Source organism: Corylus avellana, chromosome 3, assembly GCF_965113065.1.
Source record: "Corylus avellana chromosome 3, dhCorAvel1.hap1.2, whole genome shotgun sequence".
Lineage (NCBI taxonomy): Eukaryota > Viridiplantae > Streptophyta > Magnoliopsida > Fagales > Betulaceae > Corylus > Corylus avellana.
Window position 1 is genome coordinate 20,324,985 of NC_142492.1, and position 16,355 is coordinate 20,341,339.

The following is a 16,355-nucleotide window of genomic DNA, read 5'->3' on the forward strand; positions in this document are numbered from 1 at the left end:
ACATGGATCAACGGATCAGTCTCCTCCCCTTATTTCGCTATCTACCTGTTGTTTGCCAGATCCGACCCCTACAGCGAAAGCGAGGCTTATACACCCGATTTCACTGTCACGGACATACACTGTATCAAATAGACTCGAGCTTAGAAGTCGCGATTTCACAGTAGACGTGAATGCTGAAAAGCACTATGAAGTCGTGACTTCACCTGTTGACATCATCACCATTCACCAAGGCTTCAACAGTCTCTTTCCCCCTCTGGCCTCTTCTCCAGCCATTCTATTTTTCACTCGACCCCGTTGCCGTTGCCGTTGCTCGTTCGCCGACGCCGTTTTCGTTCAGTAGCTTTTGAATCAGAGGCTCTTCGCTTCCGGCACTGACATTACGATTTCTGGGAGTTGCTTTGGGTCCGTATGAGATAAAGGTGAGCACACCAAGCTTCTAAACTCCTTGAGAAAACCCAATGGTAAAATAAATGTTCTTTGCTTTCGATGGCGCTTCTCCATTGTAACCCACCTCTGTAATATGCTGTCTTTTTCTTTAATCCTGAGTCTGTTGTGAATGATTAACCAAGATGTGAAGCTAGGCTTTTGGGTATCTCTAATTGCATTTCAAACTTAATAAAAAAGAAAAAAAAAAGAAAAAGAAAAGGAAAAGAGGCTATATTTCCTTGAAGTGGATTGTACCCAGGTGACATGATCCTATAAACAACTCTATGCCCTCAAAAAGGGGTATAAAGGTTCACCCCTGCTATCTCTGGAGTGGCTCATATGTGGCCAAAACAGCAGTAGATCCGGAAATGAGTTTGAAAATGCCATCTTTCTGGATAAAGTCTCAAAGTGTAATCATTAACTTATAGTTTGCTGGTGGGTTCTTTCATGTCATTGGTGTTCTGATTTCTCCATATTGAACAGAGGCACAATATATTTATTTGGTTCTTTGGAGGAAACAAGAAACCGGATTTGCTTCAATCAACTCAATGGTACAGTGCTACTAGCCATATTTCTTTTTATGTTTTAATTGTTTTTATTACTAATCTTGCATATCATGCAATTGTGGATATATAATTTATTTTTTTCCGTCATTGCATTTCAAGTCTGGAAAGAGATCAAGAGCACAGCTTCTCTTTGTTTAAGGTAAATTACTGCTGAACGGATTACAAACTAAGAATTTGAAATAGTTTGTTTCGTTTTAATCTGAATAATTATTTTGTGTACTAAAAGAAAAATGTTGCAGTCTTTATTTTCTGATTTTGAACTTGATAGGTTTGGATGGCGGATCATGATTCATCTTGCAATTGATGTTGCTGACACCGGATGTTAATTACAAAACTTATGTAGCTTTACAAGGCTATCTTGGAGGTAGTGATTTTAAGAGAATATTGGACATGAGTATGCTGGTGGTGACATGCTTGAGCCAAGGCAAGCTGATATACCTGCATTGTTTCTTGTCTTGGTTGTGCTCCCTTTGGTTGCTTACATCTTACTTGGAAAATGGAGTGAGGCTACAAAGAAGAGAGAGAGGATAAGTTTGCTTGCTCAAGTGGCTGCTGAAGAAGCTCTTAGAGCAGAAACGATGGCTGTTGCTAATGCTATTCCTCTTATAGCTTCTTCAAAGATTGGACATCATGCATGTGCGAGGTGCTTTGCTCCAGCTACAACCCGATGCTCCAGATGCAAATCTATTAGATATTGGTATGTTTTATTCCTTGTTTATGATTGCAGCTACTTGTTTTCTCTATTACTATGTTCTTACTTTTCCATTATAGGAATCTGAACAATGTAAACAAATTAGGAAGTGTATTTTCAATAAGAATAGTTCTCCAAAAACCTTCCATCCTAAGATTTGATTTGTTAGAAATTTTAGTTCACTTATGAAAGAAATTAAAAATTCTCTGATCGTGGACGGTGATGATTTCCAGTTCTTGATGAACTTTGCCTTGCAACTTCCCCTCATACGACATGTATGCTAATCTCCCTAACTCTGACGCAGAACTGTCTCTTTGGTCAGTGGATAGAAGCACTCTCTCTCTCTCTCTCTCTCCCTCTCTCTTGTGTGCGTACGCGCTGGCTTTTCGCTCTATTTAGTTTTGTATATACCTCTGCATAGGGATATTGGAGAATATGAGCTTGGAAGTCATGCCCTGAAGTGACCTATGGAACCTATCCAACTTGGCAATTGAAATCTGTATATGAATCTTATATATCTGAATGGTTACTTCTATGAGTCATTTTGGATTTAGTTTGAAGTCTTAAACTTTTTACTTGAATTCTTGAGATTATTTTTGTGACATAGATGTACCACTATGGTTAAGAGTCTTGTTGTAACAACTCGGAGAAACTGCTAGCTACATTTGCGTTATCAGCCCAAAAAGACTAGTTTATTTGGAGCTTCGCTATAATCACTTATAAAGTCCAGTTTCACCTAGTAAATAAGTAATGTAGGACTTGACAACCATAAGTGTCTTTATAAACCACTTAATTTATGTGGGCTACTCATCTTCTCAATATGAGGCTGGGTGTTAAACAAGTAATTTTCAAAACTTGATATTCTAGTACTTATAATAAAATTAATAATGAAATAATTACTTATTTGCATGAAGTAAGATAGAAAAATGAGCTTTTGGAAAGAGAAAGATAGTTGTGTTGATTGTATGATAGCCTCTCTCTTTCTTTTCCGATACCATCACTTCTGGGTAGTGTGCACTTTAAACTTTTGACAGGAAGCAACATGCTGACTGTATGTGGAAGGCAACAAACTAATTGATTGTCATATTTTTTAATATATATTTTTTTAAATCCTTAATATCATAAGAAAGTACAGAAAAAAGAGAGACGAAGAATGCTTGTGAGATATATGTCTAATCTATTCTAATAAAGTATTAACTTGTAGTAGAGTATGAATCGGACTCTTTAAAAGTTTCTCATTTTGAACTGATAACTTCTTTGAAGTTCTGGAAAGTGTCAAATTATCCACTGGAGGAAAGCTCACAAGCGAGAGTGCCAGCAATTGGAAACTAACAGCTCTAGCTCTTCTCCTAAGAGTCTCTCAGTTGAAGAATCCATTCATGGGAGGGTTTTACTTAATGAGAGCATGAAGTCACAGTTCCTTGGTTACAATATTAATCAGAGGGATAAAGCTCCTACTGATGATATAACTTATCCTTCAGTAAGCATTGGTGTCTCTGCTGCTGGTGATTGTTCTGCAGTTGGTACCTCTCAAATCCCCATCCTGGAGAGAAAAACTATGGACAAGTGGGTTTCCCGTAAATCCCACAGCGAAGTGTTGAGAAGAGAGGATAAAGATGTAATTGACGCTTATGAAGAAACCTCCAAAAGTAGTACTACCCATTCAACTTCTAATTTTATCTCATCAAAGGAGGTCTTGATAAGGCATAAGGTCAGTATCTTTGAAATTTGTTATTTTACTTTTAGCAGTTGTCTTTCTCCGATCATGATATAATTTCTATTCGGCAGCCGTCAAGAAACAGTGATTCTGTTGTGTCAGAATTAGAAACTCCAAGAAACCCCAGTGTCATTTGCTCTAATGTGAATATTCATGGACAAGCTGCTTCAAGTACAATGCATGGGAGTGATAAGTATAAAAGCCAACATGGGACTATAGTTGAACCAAGAAACAGTTGTAGATTCTTAAAGTCATCACATAGGGCAAGAAATGGAACAGATGCACATGAAATTGGGATGGAATGGGATAAGTACGGCGGAGATTTACTTGAATGGGAAAATACTACTAAGGTCAACACAGTAAATTTCAGCTGCTCTTCTGAAATGACCGCAAATAATGGAAGTATAAAAGCTAAAGGTGGGTCACATTCTCTCCGGACCAAGATTTCTAAATTGCCAAAATCAGCAATGCAAGTTTCTGGAGAGCAATGTTGCTCAGGGATAGAGAAGAAAGGACAAATTTCCAATCCATCAAGTCAGAGTGGTAACTCACTTTTTACTTTTTATTTCTCATGTACCTTGCACTTTATTGTGCCTCTAATTATGAGTTAATGTTGCAGAAGTTGCTAGAAAGAATGATACTGTTGCTGCACAGGAAGGCAATGTGGATGTGAAGGTGGGAATCAAGAAGATGGTGGGTCTAAGAAAGTCCATAAAACTTACCGGACAAGGGGCCCCAGTAATTCCTGGCAAAAGACACAAAAAATCAAAGGTCAATTTCCAGTTAATTATAGCCCTACACGATTTGATTGTGATGCTTCTTCTGTCCTAAGTTGTAAATAGAAGCTCTCACATATGATCTGCTATTGTGCTGTATCAGATGCTCTTTCCTTATGAAGAATTTGTAGAGTTCTTTCAGTGTGAAGTCTTTGACTTATCACCCAGGGGCCTTTTAAATTGCGGTAACAGGTATTACTACTGCAGTTTAATTTCTAAAGGAAGTGAAGACTATTTGATTGGCATATGTAATTCAGAAGTAAAATAGACGTAAACAAAAAAGATAAGGAATAGAGATTCTTGTCTTATTGTTTGCTTTCATTGATAAAATTAAGCAAAAATTTAATTTATTTTATAGGCAATTGTTGTATTTAACGTGTTACTGGTTTCCTGCTTTTGTTTTCTTTTTGGCTACACTCTTTAGAATTTATTAAATACACACAAAATATTCAAGGCAGATGAAATACATAAAAAGAAGCAGGTTATGTATTTGGGTGTTTGCAAATAGTCAGTTGATCAACTCAGGGTATCCATTGGTAGAAAGGCTATGTTTCAAACATTTTTTATTCGAAAAATGTTTAAGACATTAAAGGATTTATCGGAACTTATGCTTCATTTTTTTTTTTTTTTCTCTTAAGAATCTTGTATGCAAATCTTTATTTATTGTAGTTTTTGTTTTGCAGTTGCTATGCTAATGCTGTCTTGCAGTGTTTAACCTGCACAAAGCCTCTCATAATCTATTTGCTTCGCAGATCACATTCAAGAGCATGTACTTAAGTCTTCTCGTTTATTTTCTTTGTTAGATTGTCAATTGTTTGAACTTTATTTTGTTTTAAAATGTATCTTATTTATTTGGGTTATTAAATTCATGTTAGGTTGCAAGAAAGGTAGGTGTCTCATGTGTGAACTAGAGCAACATGTGATGATGCTAAGAGAAAGTGGGGGCCCTCTGTCTCCTAGCAGAATACTTTTTCATATCCGAAGTATTAATTGCCAAATTGGTGATGGAAGTCAGGAAGATGCGCATGAATTTCTAAGGTCTGTCAAGATTCATTATTATTATTATTATTATTATTATTATTAATTTAATTCTTGGTGACACTGGTTTTTCTTCTCTTTCTTGCATCCATTTCCTTACATATATGAAGCTGAAAATGACAGCGCCAAATCCAAATATCCAAATTTGGATTAAAGAAAGACTCTTTTATGTTTAATTGTGGCATATAATATAATGCTGTTTTATCTAGGCTTCTTATTGCATCAATGCAATCTATATGCTTGGAGGGACTAGGTGGTGAGACAAAGGTTGATCCTATATTGCAAGAAACAACTTTCATACAACATATTTTTGGGGGGCGTCTTAGATCAAAGGTGTTTATTGCTCATTTTCTCCTTCGAACTTTTGTATTTGACTTGGTTGTGAACAATCTTTATTCAATTTTTTTAACCCACAAGTTAATATGAATGTCACTAGGTCAAGTGTACGATTTGTCATCATGAGTCAGAACGTTATGAAAACATTATGGATCTCACATTAGAGATATTTGGTTGGGTGGAGTCATTGGAGGATGCCTTGACTCAATTTACGACTGCAGAAGATTTGGATGGAGAGAACATGTACAGATGTGCAAGGTTTGATGATTAGTATGACCCATGTGCTATAAAAGTTTAAATTTTTATAGTTTCAACTCATATAGCATACCATCTTTTCATTTATTTTGGATAAATAGGTGTGCTACATACGTTCGAGCCAGGAAGCAATTGGGCATACATGAGGCTCCAAACATCCTAACAATTGTCTTGAAGAGATTTCAGGTACCACTATGGATTACACTGAGATGGGGGTCCTCCTATATGTTAGTATGCGTGTGTGTGTGTGAGTGTTTTTTTTTTTTCCTTTAGGTACCACTATGCATTACATTGATACGGATGCTGTGCAGAACTAGGATTGTTTTGATAGAGTCTGATAGCTGCAACAATTAAGAATTGAAGACTGAAAAGGGAACTTGGAAAGAGAGAAAATAATGAATAGAGAAGAGAAAGACCTTAGTTGCCCTAAAGAATCAAACAACGAATAATTCTAAAAGACTGAAATTTTATTGATACTGTAAAACTGAATTAAAAAATAATACATACCTGCCTTTATATAGTCTAAGTTTGAGTGCTTTCCAAGAAAAATACTTGTAGAGAAAGTAAAAGATATTACTTTAAAAATAATCCCCGAATATTATGCACGATTCTTTCAATTTTTGTGCAAATGTTTTATATTTAGATATTCCAACGCTATTAATTTAGTATTTGACAACTCAACTGCTATCCTCCTGCATCAAAAAGCCATTTAGACATTAGACATTGGTTGAAGAGATGTAAGTCTTGCTTTGATTGTCTACTAGTGGTTTACAAATTGCTTTGTAACAACTTAAGTTGCTAATGTTAATAACAAACTTAATAGATAATTTAGCCATAAGCAAAATAGCAAACACATGAGTTAATACATAGCAACTATTTCTCTTGTTTGTTCGAATCTACACTTGAAATGATATTCAAATCTCTAGTCATAGGATGCCTTGAGGTTTTACGAACTCAATGATTTCTTGGTTTGGCATATTTTCTGATAGATATGTATATGCTTATACCCTATCATATACTTGTGATGTACCTGGTGGAATCTTTGGTTTTTCTTCATCAGGAGGGAAGATATGGGAAAATAAATAAATGGATCACTTTTCCTGACATGTTGGATATGATTCCATTTATGACTGGGACCGGAGACATGCCACCACTTTACATGCTCTATGCTGTTGTGGTGCATTTGGACTCACTGAATGCTTCTTTCTCTGGACATTATGTGTCATACGTGAAAGATTTGAATGGAAATTGGTTCAGAATAGATGACACTGAGGTAAACTCTCATTTGATATATTAGTGCATAGTTTATAGTGACTAGGTCTTTCACATTTGATTTCTTTTTTATTTTCACTTTTTTATTTTTATTTTTTGTTGTGGATATATGCCTACTTGAAAGATGTTTTTTGATGGTTCATTTGGGCAATGTTGCTAAAGGCGTGTGTTTTTTTTGCATGATGTTTTGCCTCTCCTGTTCATTACAAAATGGAAAGGTCAATAGATCATTGTTTCATATAGATGATTTTTTCTTCTTACTATTATTTTTTCTTCTTAATATAAACTAGTCTGGTTGTTTGGGTTTTTTTTTTTTTTCTCCGATTTAAATGAAAGTGAGGAGAAAGTAGAGTTACTAGGAGAATTGAGTTTTGAAATACATTCTCACAAACATTGCTTGTATTGTAAGGATTTTATTAGAAGATTTAATTACTCCCTCTAGTGTATGATTTTCCCACACTAATATTGTAATGGAGGACAATATTTTTTGTTAAAAAAAGTTACTATTCATAATACTGCAGCAGTGGTACTCTTCACGGGTATGGTAGTGACGGTATTGTACGTGGCAGTCTGGCAGTTATTTAGAAGTTTTATTTCTTCTAGAATAACTAGGGTTCCTAAGGGTGTTTTGGTCTTTTCATGTATTCTTATTAAGCTGACATGTATGGTTAGGATTAGATTTAATTAAGGGCTATGATGTAATAGGACATTTTAACTTATTTTATCATCAATCAAAATTGCTTTTGGCTTCCTTGTTCTTTTGAGAAATTTGGGATTTTGCTTGATCAAGTACCTTAAAAAGGTTTACTTTGTTTCCTCTACGAAACATAAGCTTTGATAGAAAGTCAAAGTAAATCTAAATCTGATTTGCGCTCCAAAGTGCTGCACATTAGAATTGGTGCTTGAATATCAGGGATACCTTTTCAAGCAAATAATTAGAGCATGAATATGAAATTCCTTTTGTTTATGTCATTGAATGTTATCTCCTGGTCTGCACATAAGCATGTTGGTGAACCAAAAGTCCAAGAGCTTAAGTTTGAAAAAAAGAGTGGTGTACTGTATATCACAAACACTCACTAATACCTGACCCTCCCCCCCTCAAACACGCGCACACACACATGCACGTGCACATACTCAAAATACAAATGGAAAAAGCTGCAAGCCCCAAACTCTTATCATTGGCATAGCTTTAAGTCCTAAAGATTTTCAAGGTGACAACATTTTAAGTTGTGTCTAAATGTGAAAGCATTGGAAGAGAGAATCATCAAACAACCTGGGTTTAAAGATTTTCCAGTGCCATTCTGAGTACTCTAGACACCTACTAGTAGCAATTTAACCCAGAATAGAAATTAAGGATTCTTGTATTGCAGTTGATAATTTTTAAATGCAAAAAACGCATACTACTTATAATCTGATGATGCATAATTGATAGTATCTACTAATACTTAAAATGCTTGTCTAGATGACCCAATCTGTTGTGTTGATGAGTTACCATGAAGTTTTGCTCAATCCACTAAATGCAGTGGCAAGTAAGATAGGCTTCATTTAGTTGAAGTCTATGCCTATATTATGTATTGTTTCATAATCATTATAAAATTTATCTAGTAAAATTGTTCAATTAATGTTCTTTGTAAGGATTAATTGCATATAAATTGACATTATAGAAGGCATGTGCCTTAGATGATTTTATGGTTATGTGATGCCAAGCTGCTGCATGAGAGCCCTTGTTGAGATAGCTAAATTTTATTGTTCTGTATGTTACATTTCTGTATCATTATCATTTATGCCATTATGAATTGGTGAATTGACATACAAAATTGTGTCCATGACTTGGCTTATGCATGTGTTTATAAATGTGAATTATATGATTCACTTGAAGCTGTTCTAGCTCTTATTCATATAAGCAGAACAGAAAGAAAGAACGGTCATGACTGGCGTTCCTGCTTCTTAGTCTCCTTTACGCTTGACATGCTTCCTCTCACTGCAGTTATTTATGGTTGAAAAGGAAAATGCTGGAATTCGTATTTTTGTTCTTGCTATTTCTTGTAATTTTCCTAATTTCTTGTTCTGATGCATTGACATGCTTCATCAACAGGTTCAGCCAGTGCCAATGAGCCAAGTGATGTCTGAAGGAGCATATATCTTATTTTACACGAGGTAAGACATTTACTTTGGGGCTATAAGTCCCCAATTTATTTTTTGTCCTTTTCTTTCCTTCCTCATGTGTTAGGTTTACTGTTGCCATTTTTGCACAACTGTTTGTTTGTCTAAATTAACCCTCTGAATCTTTATCATTTCAAAGAAAGAGGAATCAACGATTATCCAAACTGAAGTGATTTAGATACTTTGTTTGGGCATTGCTAGAGAGAATCTGATTAGATTAGTCCTTTTATGAATTTGTTACTATGTCATATAGACAGATGTGTTAGAGCCCGGGCCTCGTTTGGTAACAGTTTTGAAAACAGTTTTCTCTTCTCAAAAACCAAAAGCACACTTTTCTCAAAACTACTGACAAGCAATTCAAAACAAAAAACACTTATCAAATGTGAATCCCATCAAAAAAAACTTTTCAAAACTATTATCAAACATATTTTGTCGCTCATCGAAGTGTCCTTAACTTGATATCAGTGGATCTCTACCCTGTAATTTGTCTTGTCTTATTATTATTATTATTTTGCATTTCCTGTATGATTTGAAAGTGTTATGATATATTTTAGGTCTTGCCCCCGCCCTCAAAGGTCATACACTGATAAAGCCTTCCAGCAGCAAGTTCCCGAGTCTGCAAGGAACTGCATTGCAAAAGCTTCGAAGCCTTCGAGGCCTGTACAAAGTAGACCCAGCAGCCAATATGCTGGTTTAGAGCCTTCAACAGATACAAGACCAGATATTGCTTCCAGTTCTACCAACAATACTTCTATCAGGAGTGCAAGCAGGAATGTCCTGCCACCCATGGAAGTATACGACGAGCCCATCTGCATGGAATTCTCTGATGCTACATCAAGTGATTGGTCCCTTTTTACAAGTTCAGATGAGGCTTCCTTCACAACTGAGAGTACTAGAGACTCTTTCAGTACTGTAGATTATGCTGATACATGCAATATAGATTCAATCTCATCAATCTTCAACACCTTATACGCTCCAGAATACTCCAGATATTCTGCTTCTTGTAGAAAATTTTCAAGTAGTAGACCACATACTGGATTTCTTTCTGAGCAGAAGGGGCATATTTTGAACTCATAGCCGTCAACCCTACCTCTTGACAAAGTACAGAAACCGGAGTTTTCGAAACAGCTCACTGATCCTTCAAGCGTTTTCTCTTCTGACAGTAATTGCAGAACATTTGTAAAGTATGGGAGTAACCCAATAGATGGTCTTGATCGAACTTCTAGTCATTGCAAACTCTAGTCGGTGGGAATTAACACTTACTGAAGTAGTAAGTTAGCTAGGAAGAAATCATGCCCAAAATTTTTGTTTTTCATTTACTTTCTTGATTGAGGCATGTGATTATATTAAAATAACAAGGAAGAGAAATTCTTGTTGGCATTGACGTTGTTGTTTAATGTATTATAGTGTTAGCAATTCACCAATCATCCATCTGTTTCCATGTTAGTTTTTTACTGCCAGAAACATCATACTTCTGCTTCAATGGTAGTTAAATTCCTTTTGGAAGACATGCATTTATCATTGAACAGAGCATGTGATTGAAAACAGAATTTCAGAGCCAATATCATAAAAAAGTGGTTATACTTTATTCAAGACAATAGGAAGCACTTGGACACCAATGGTGATCGGGTTTTTCAATACAGAGAAGTTCAGATATTCACCCTAGAAGTTCTCTCTACATGTATATAAGACTACAACTCTTCAAATGAATGTCATTCATCTTTGATGTTAAACAGCATCCATATTTCATTCACCCTGCTGTCGAATTCAAACGGAGAATTGTACTGCGCGACAGTGTAGGTTGATTTGTTGTCAGCTCCACGGCTTTTCTCGATGGCGGCAGACCAAACGGTGCCAGCAAGGCTGGCTTGCAAGGCAGCAGCTTCCACTCCGACATCAGAGTCGGCCACAAATCCACCGAATTCTCTCACTGCTGCATATGTGGGTTTCCATCTTTGGACAGCAAGTCCCTTCGCCGGAGGTGGGTCTGCTTGGTTTAGTTTTGGTACGTAAAAGCTGACCACAAATGAGGATTCACATAAAGGTCCGTCACTTGGTGAGACTTCACTGATCACCGGGGCAGTCATCTCAATCTGTTCTCCATAATCGTTCTTTCCTTGAATATAGTCAAATAACCTGCACAAAGACAGAAATATTAGTAGGTAACCATGCTACAATGACTGCAATCATGGCGAGACAAGTCGAGTCTAGTATTAAATATTTAATCTTTGTTTATTTAATTTTATTTCTAATACGAGCTGAACTCAAGCTTATTAACGAGTTAGATAATTTGTTCAATCTTGGCATATTTATTTTTCGAACAAACTTGAACTTATTCACGATCTACTCAACTAACTTATTCATTCATTAAAATAAATATCATGAATGTTTATTTTTTATTTTTTGCAAACCCGTACTAATTATTAATTAATTAATCATTGTTTAAATTTTGTCATTGAAGTTAATTAAACAAACTAACACGAATGTTAAATAATCAAATCTTGAGTTTGAATGCATATTTTATAATATCTATTTAAATTCATTATGCACACATACATACAAACATACTCATATATACACATATATCGATATCAGGATTCACAATAACAATAATTCAAACTATATTTATTATAAAATGTTATAATTACGAAATAAAAATGAAGTTATACGAGTTTATACAAGCTTATATGAGCTGAACCGAATTTATAAGAATAATCGAGCCTAATTTTGTGTTCATGATCGGCTCATTTATTAAACGAACCGAATTAGAGTACTCGTGCTGTTACGAGCGAGTTGTCTCGTTTACAAGCATACATGTGAGCCAAGAATGTAGAAGAAGGGAAATAATCTTACTGCAAGAAGCCAGTTCTGGTAGCTTCAACGAGAGAAATATCCTGAATGGGGGAGGTTGACGCCCACACCGTGGAATTGTAGCGGCGAATTTCATAGCCGTTGCCAAGGTGAACCACGTCATAGCTGGGGCACTCGATGCTGGTGCATGATGGTGGAGTTATCCCCAAGCTTTTACTGGCTTCTGGCCACTCACCCAGCTGTGAGTTTGAGAGGAGGCTCAGGAGAAGTACTGAAAGCTTGAACATGGTGAAACCAGGCATGGGGGAGGTGGGGATCAAGGATCAGATGAAATGAATGGTGGGGATTATATATATATATATATAGATGGTTTACATCCACTCGTTAATTGAGAAGCAAGTGATCTCTGTGGATGATACGTGTGAATGTAATCAATCCAGAGGACTTCATATCTTTTGTCTATAATATTCTACTCCCATCTTACGATGCCATCTATCACTATCAATCAGGATGATCCATCAAAGAAACTTCACTTACCTTTTTGTCATAGCAATGAGTTTGCAATTGTAATTTTGAATTATCAAAATTTACAATATTGCTAGTTTAATCTATTTACCGGTTAGAATTTTCTATTAAATCCTAATAGGGATGTCAAAATACCTAAAACACCCCCGTAATTATTTTTTAATTTTTTTTAGAGAAAAAGAACTCGAGATTCGTAGGTGACCCATGGGAAATTTTGTTTTTTGTTTTAACCTTTTTATTTTTTTTAATTAAGTGTAAATTTATATTTTTATATATTTTATAAGAGTATAAGAGACGTTTCTTTTCATTATATTTGATTTAACCTTTAACCCTAAGAATGTGAATAAAATTTAAAAGGAATTGACACATGAGATATCGACGTTGTAAATTTCATTGTAAAACTCTTTTACTTGGAAGGGTATGTATAGTTTTTCCAAAAATATATTAGGAGCTAAAAAGGACCTTCTTCTAATATGAATATCTAAAATTGAAAATTCACTCGGTCCTGCAGAAAAGTGTCTTTTTTTTTTTTTTTTTTTTGGTTTAAATAATTTTCTTTTGGTGGCTAAGGTCCTAGCATCTGGGCAGAGAGTGGCACTTTTGTGGTTCTAGGAACTTCTAGTGGCATTTTGTGAACGATTTCAAGAGACTCGTATGAGAACACTTGGCCGAAACACCATCTCAATTTAAGCACCGATTCCCGATTGGTCCACCCATTGGACCTTCCATCCCACGACAAGGGAAAGACTTCACAAATTTTGGTATGCTTTGATAACGCTTTTTAGGACAAAGTTTTTCATCAAGCTGGGTTTTTGAAGAAAATTTTCTTTAATTTAATTTATAAAAGTGATATTTTTTTTTTTTTTTTTTTTTTTTTTAATAACATGTGAGATGCACATGTTTTTTTAATAAAATTTATTTTAACTTTATCTCCAAGAGCTAGCTCAATCGGCTGTGAATTACGCCTTATGAAGCGGAGGTCACTAGTTCGAATCCCTCATCCCCTTCCCTTGGGTGGATATGTCAAAAAAAAAAAAAAACATAACATGCACATCTCACCTCCAATCTAGATTGGAAAGACTTCTTTAGGACTTCACAAATTTTCCTTAAGGGAAAATTAAGGAAATTTTATCACTTCTACAATTATTCCCAAATTTCAAAAACTCTCAATTTAGTGAATCGAGCTCCAAATTTTTTATAATGTCACCTATTCGTTAGGATTTTTCATTAAATCTTGTCAAAATTTTTAAAATAACCATATTTTTTTATGATAGAAAATACAATAAAAAATTACAAAGATTCAGGCGTTGGTCAGGATTTAATGAAATTTGCAAAAGTACCTGAATCTTTGCAAATTTTTTTAATAAATGAGATATTTTGAGAATTTTGACAAGATTTAATGAAAACTCATAAAGGAGTGGCACATTACAAAAAATTAAAAGTTAAATACACTAAATTGAGAGATGATTTCAAAATGCGTGAAAGCTCAAAAAATTTTTTGTGGAGTTTCTCCTTATTTTAATTACAAAATACTTAAATTATTTTTATCTCTATATCACATTAGAATATTTTTTCAAAAAAAAAAAAAAAAAAAAAAAAACCCAGAAATCACCCTCTAAAAAATGTTGTCAATCAATTCGAGACTTCTACATTACAAGCATTACCAAATAAGACGACAAAAGGCACTCGAGTGTAAAATATTAGGCTGTTATTATGCTTAGAGTTGGAATCAAGATATTGATAAGAACCTACGCTTCTTGATTAGTATCAAGCTAAAATAAGAGAAAATTAAAACATAAACAAAAAATAAGAACAAGAGAGATGATGGCTTTGAGGGAGGTTAGGTGTAACATATCACCCTATTGACATATAATATTATCCCCTTTTAACTTTTCTGAACCAAACTTCCCAGAAGATTACTAATCTTAGTACTACTCTCGCGTAAGCTCACTTAACTTCATAATTCTTAAGAGATCATGACTGTCACGACTTTAAAATGTGTTGATGTCATGAAGGGTGTAAGTATACATATAAGCACATCTCCATCTTCTTATTTAGACAATGTGGAACGCCACATTAGGCCTGCACAAATTGCTTTAAACAATTTGCCCCTTAAGGAAAATTTTGGTATTCTAGTTAATGGACCTCTTCTTGCAACTCCTAAAGAAGTTGCACCACCCCTAGTTAATGGACCTCTTCTTGCAGTTTCTAAATTTGCACCACCTAGTTAATAGCCCTCTTCTTGCAGCAGTTTCAGTTGGACATTTATCTTCAGTTAGGTCAATGTGTATTGGGCCAATGTTTTTTATGGGAACACTACTACAAATACTAGCTATCCGATCTGAATTGCGAATCCTTGTTGCAAGCCCTCTTATGGACAATGTAGGAACTGTTAGATCATCTGTTAAGGTTCTGAGTGACATACCCCATGCTAGAGGTAGGATAATGCCTACACCAAATCCTTGTTCATGATCAGCAAACCTAGGTGGAGGTGATACTCTTCTTTCATCAGCAACTCCAGTGGGAGGTGATACTCTTCCTTAGTCAGCAACTCCAGTGAACGGTAATTTTCTTCTTTCATCAGCAAATCCAGGAGGAGGTGTGTGATCTCGCTCATCAACAAGCAAAAATCAACAACCTTCTCAAAGTGAAAGGGTTGGATGCACAAAAAAAAGAATTCCGTCACCATCCAATCGTGCCAACGGATCAGAAAAAGGCAGCAACCCACAACCCAATCTCACCACCCAGTTCAGTCAACACCAACAATTCAAACATAACACCTTACTACCACCAGACAGAAAAAATAAAAAATCCAATCTTTTTCAATCCCAGCCATGCACAACTACCACTTTCATCCCAAGCCGGAAGCCATATTTCCCCAGCCCCAACCGCAGATCCACAAGCTAACGTTGCTCAAACAGATTCACCGTTGCCACCGTCACAAATCCAAAGCACCACCGCGCTAGTTGAAGACTCACAACGTAGCTCTTATCCAATCATTTCCCACCAATCTGCCCCGCCATGACGATCGTTCTGCATCACATCCCAACCAAAGCTTGTTTGTGGCAAAAATGAGAAAGAAGAAAAGGAAATTTGTTTCCTTTGTTTGGAGCAGAAAACGAAAAAATAAAAATAAAAAATAAAAAAATCGTAGTTTTGGTCGTAGGTCAAACGTAGTGGAGGCTAGCAAGATAAAAAAAATAGACAGGAAAAAGGCCACTTGGTCTACTAATATTTTTATTATTTATAATTTTTGTTATATGTTACTAATATGCAGATTAGATTCCAAGTGCAAGATTATTTGAAGTACGGGATTTTGGACCTTGAGAACAAGGTCCTCTTCAAGGGAAAATGAATGTTACGAAAATGGAGTTTTATGTAGAATAATTATTAATAGTAAAATATATTAAAATATATGATACCATATAATATTTTATTGTGTTTATTTTTATTTGATGTTGTCTTTATTTATTTCTATGTAAGAGTCTTGATGACTCAGCCATAGTTTATATTCAAATAAGAGCTAATGACTCAACTCTATAAAATATTGTAATAGTTTGTCTATTTAAAGGCCATTATATTATGAATAAAGCAATCAGAAAATTAATCCAAACTTTATGTTTGAAAGTTTTAGGTTCTCTTCAACGAATTTAAAAGCGTCTAAATTCTCTCAAAACTTAACAATCTATCATATTATGTTTATGTAAAAGCATTCACGTAGAGAAAATATTAAAGAACACACAAAATGGAAAAGAAACCACAAAATATTGGTAGATTTA

General features: G+C 35.1%; 2 protein-coding genes across 3 annotated transcripts; one reads left to right on the forward strand and one right to left on the reverse strand.

The window, feature by feature from the left end:
- Positions 1-10,660, forward strand: UBP15 (ubiquitin-specific protease 15). 2 transcript variants are annotated; one of them, XM_059585241.2, is made up of 16 exons: positions 1-419; positions 910-977; positions 1,092-1,131; positions 1,261-1,689; positions 2,947-3,394; positions 3,472-3,943; positions 4,020-4,171; positions 4,280-4,368; positions 4,860-4,945; positions 5,052-5,214; positions 5,424-5,547; positions 5,651-5,808; positions 5,907-5,991; positions 6,866-7,078; positions 9,173-9,234; positions 9,795-10,660. In XM_059585241.2, exons 4-16 carry the CDS (start codon positions 1,403-1,405, stop codon positions 10,315-10,317), a joined length of 2,862 nt encoding a protein of 953 aa, XP_059441224.2. In that variant the 5' UTR covers positions 1-419; positions 910-977; positions 1,092-1,131; positions 1,261-1,402; the 3' UTR covers positions 10,318-10,660. The 2 variants fall into 2 exon arrangements, with proteins under 2 accessions (XP_059441224.2, XP_088370702.1); XM_088514576.1 differs by having other exon boundaries at positions 4,023-4,171.
- A 144-nt stretch (positions 10,661-10,804) lies between these two features.
- HBP1 (SOUL heme-binding family protein) lies at positions 10,805-12,428 on the reverse strand. Its single transcript, XM_059585242.2, has 2 exons — positions 12,094-12,428; positions 10,805-11,376 (listed from the first exon to the last, which is right to left on the reverse strand). Exons 1-2 carry the CDS (start codon positions 12,351-12,353, stop codon positions 10,953-10,955), a joined length of 684 nt encoding a protein of 227 aa, XP_059441225.1. The 5' UTR covers positions 12,354-12,428; the 3' UTR covers positions 10,805-10,952.
- Positions 12,429-16,355: the final 3,927 nt, after the last annotated feature.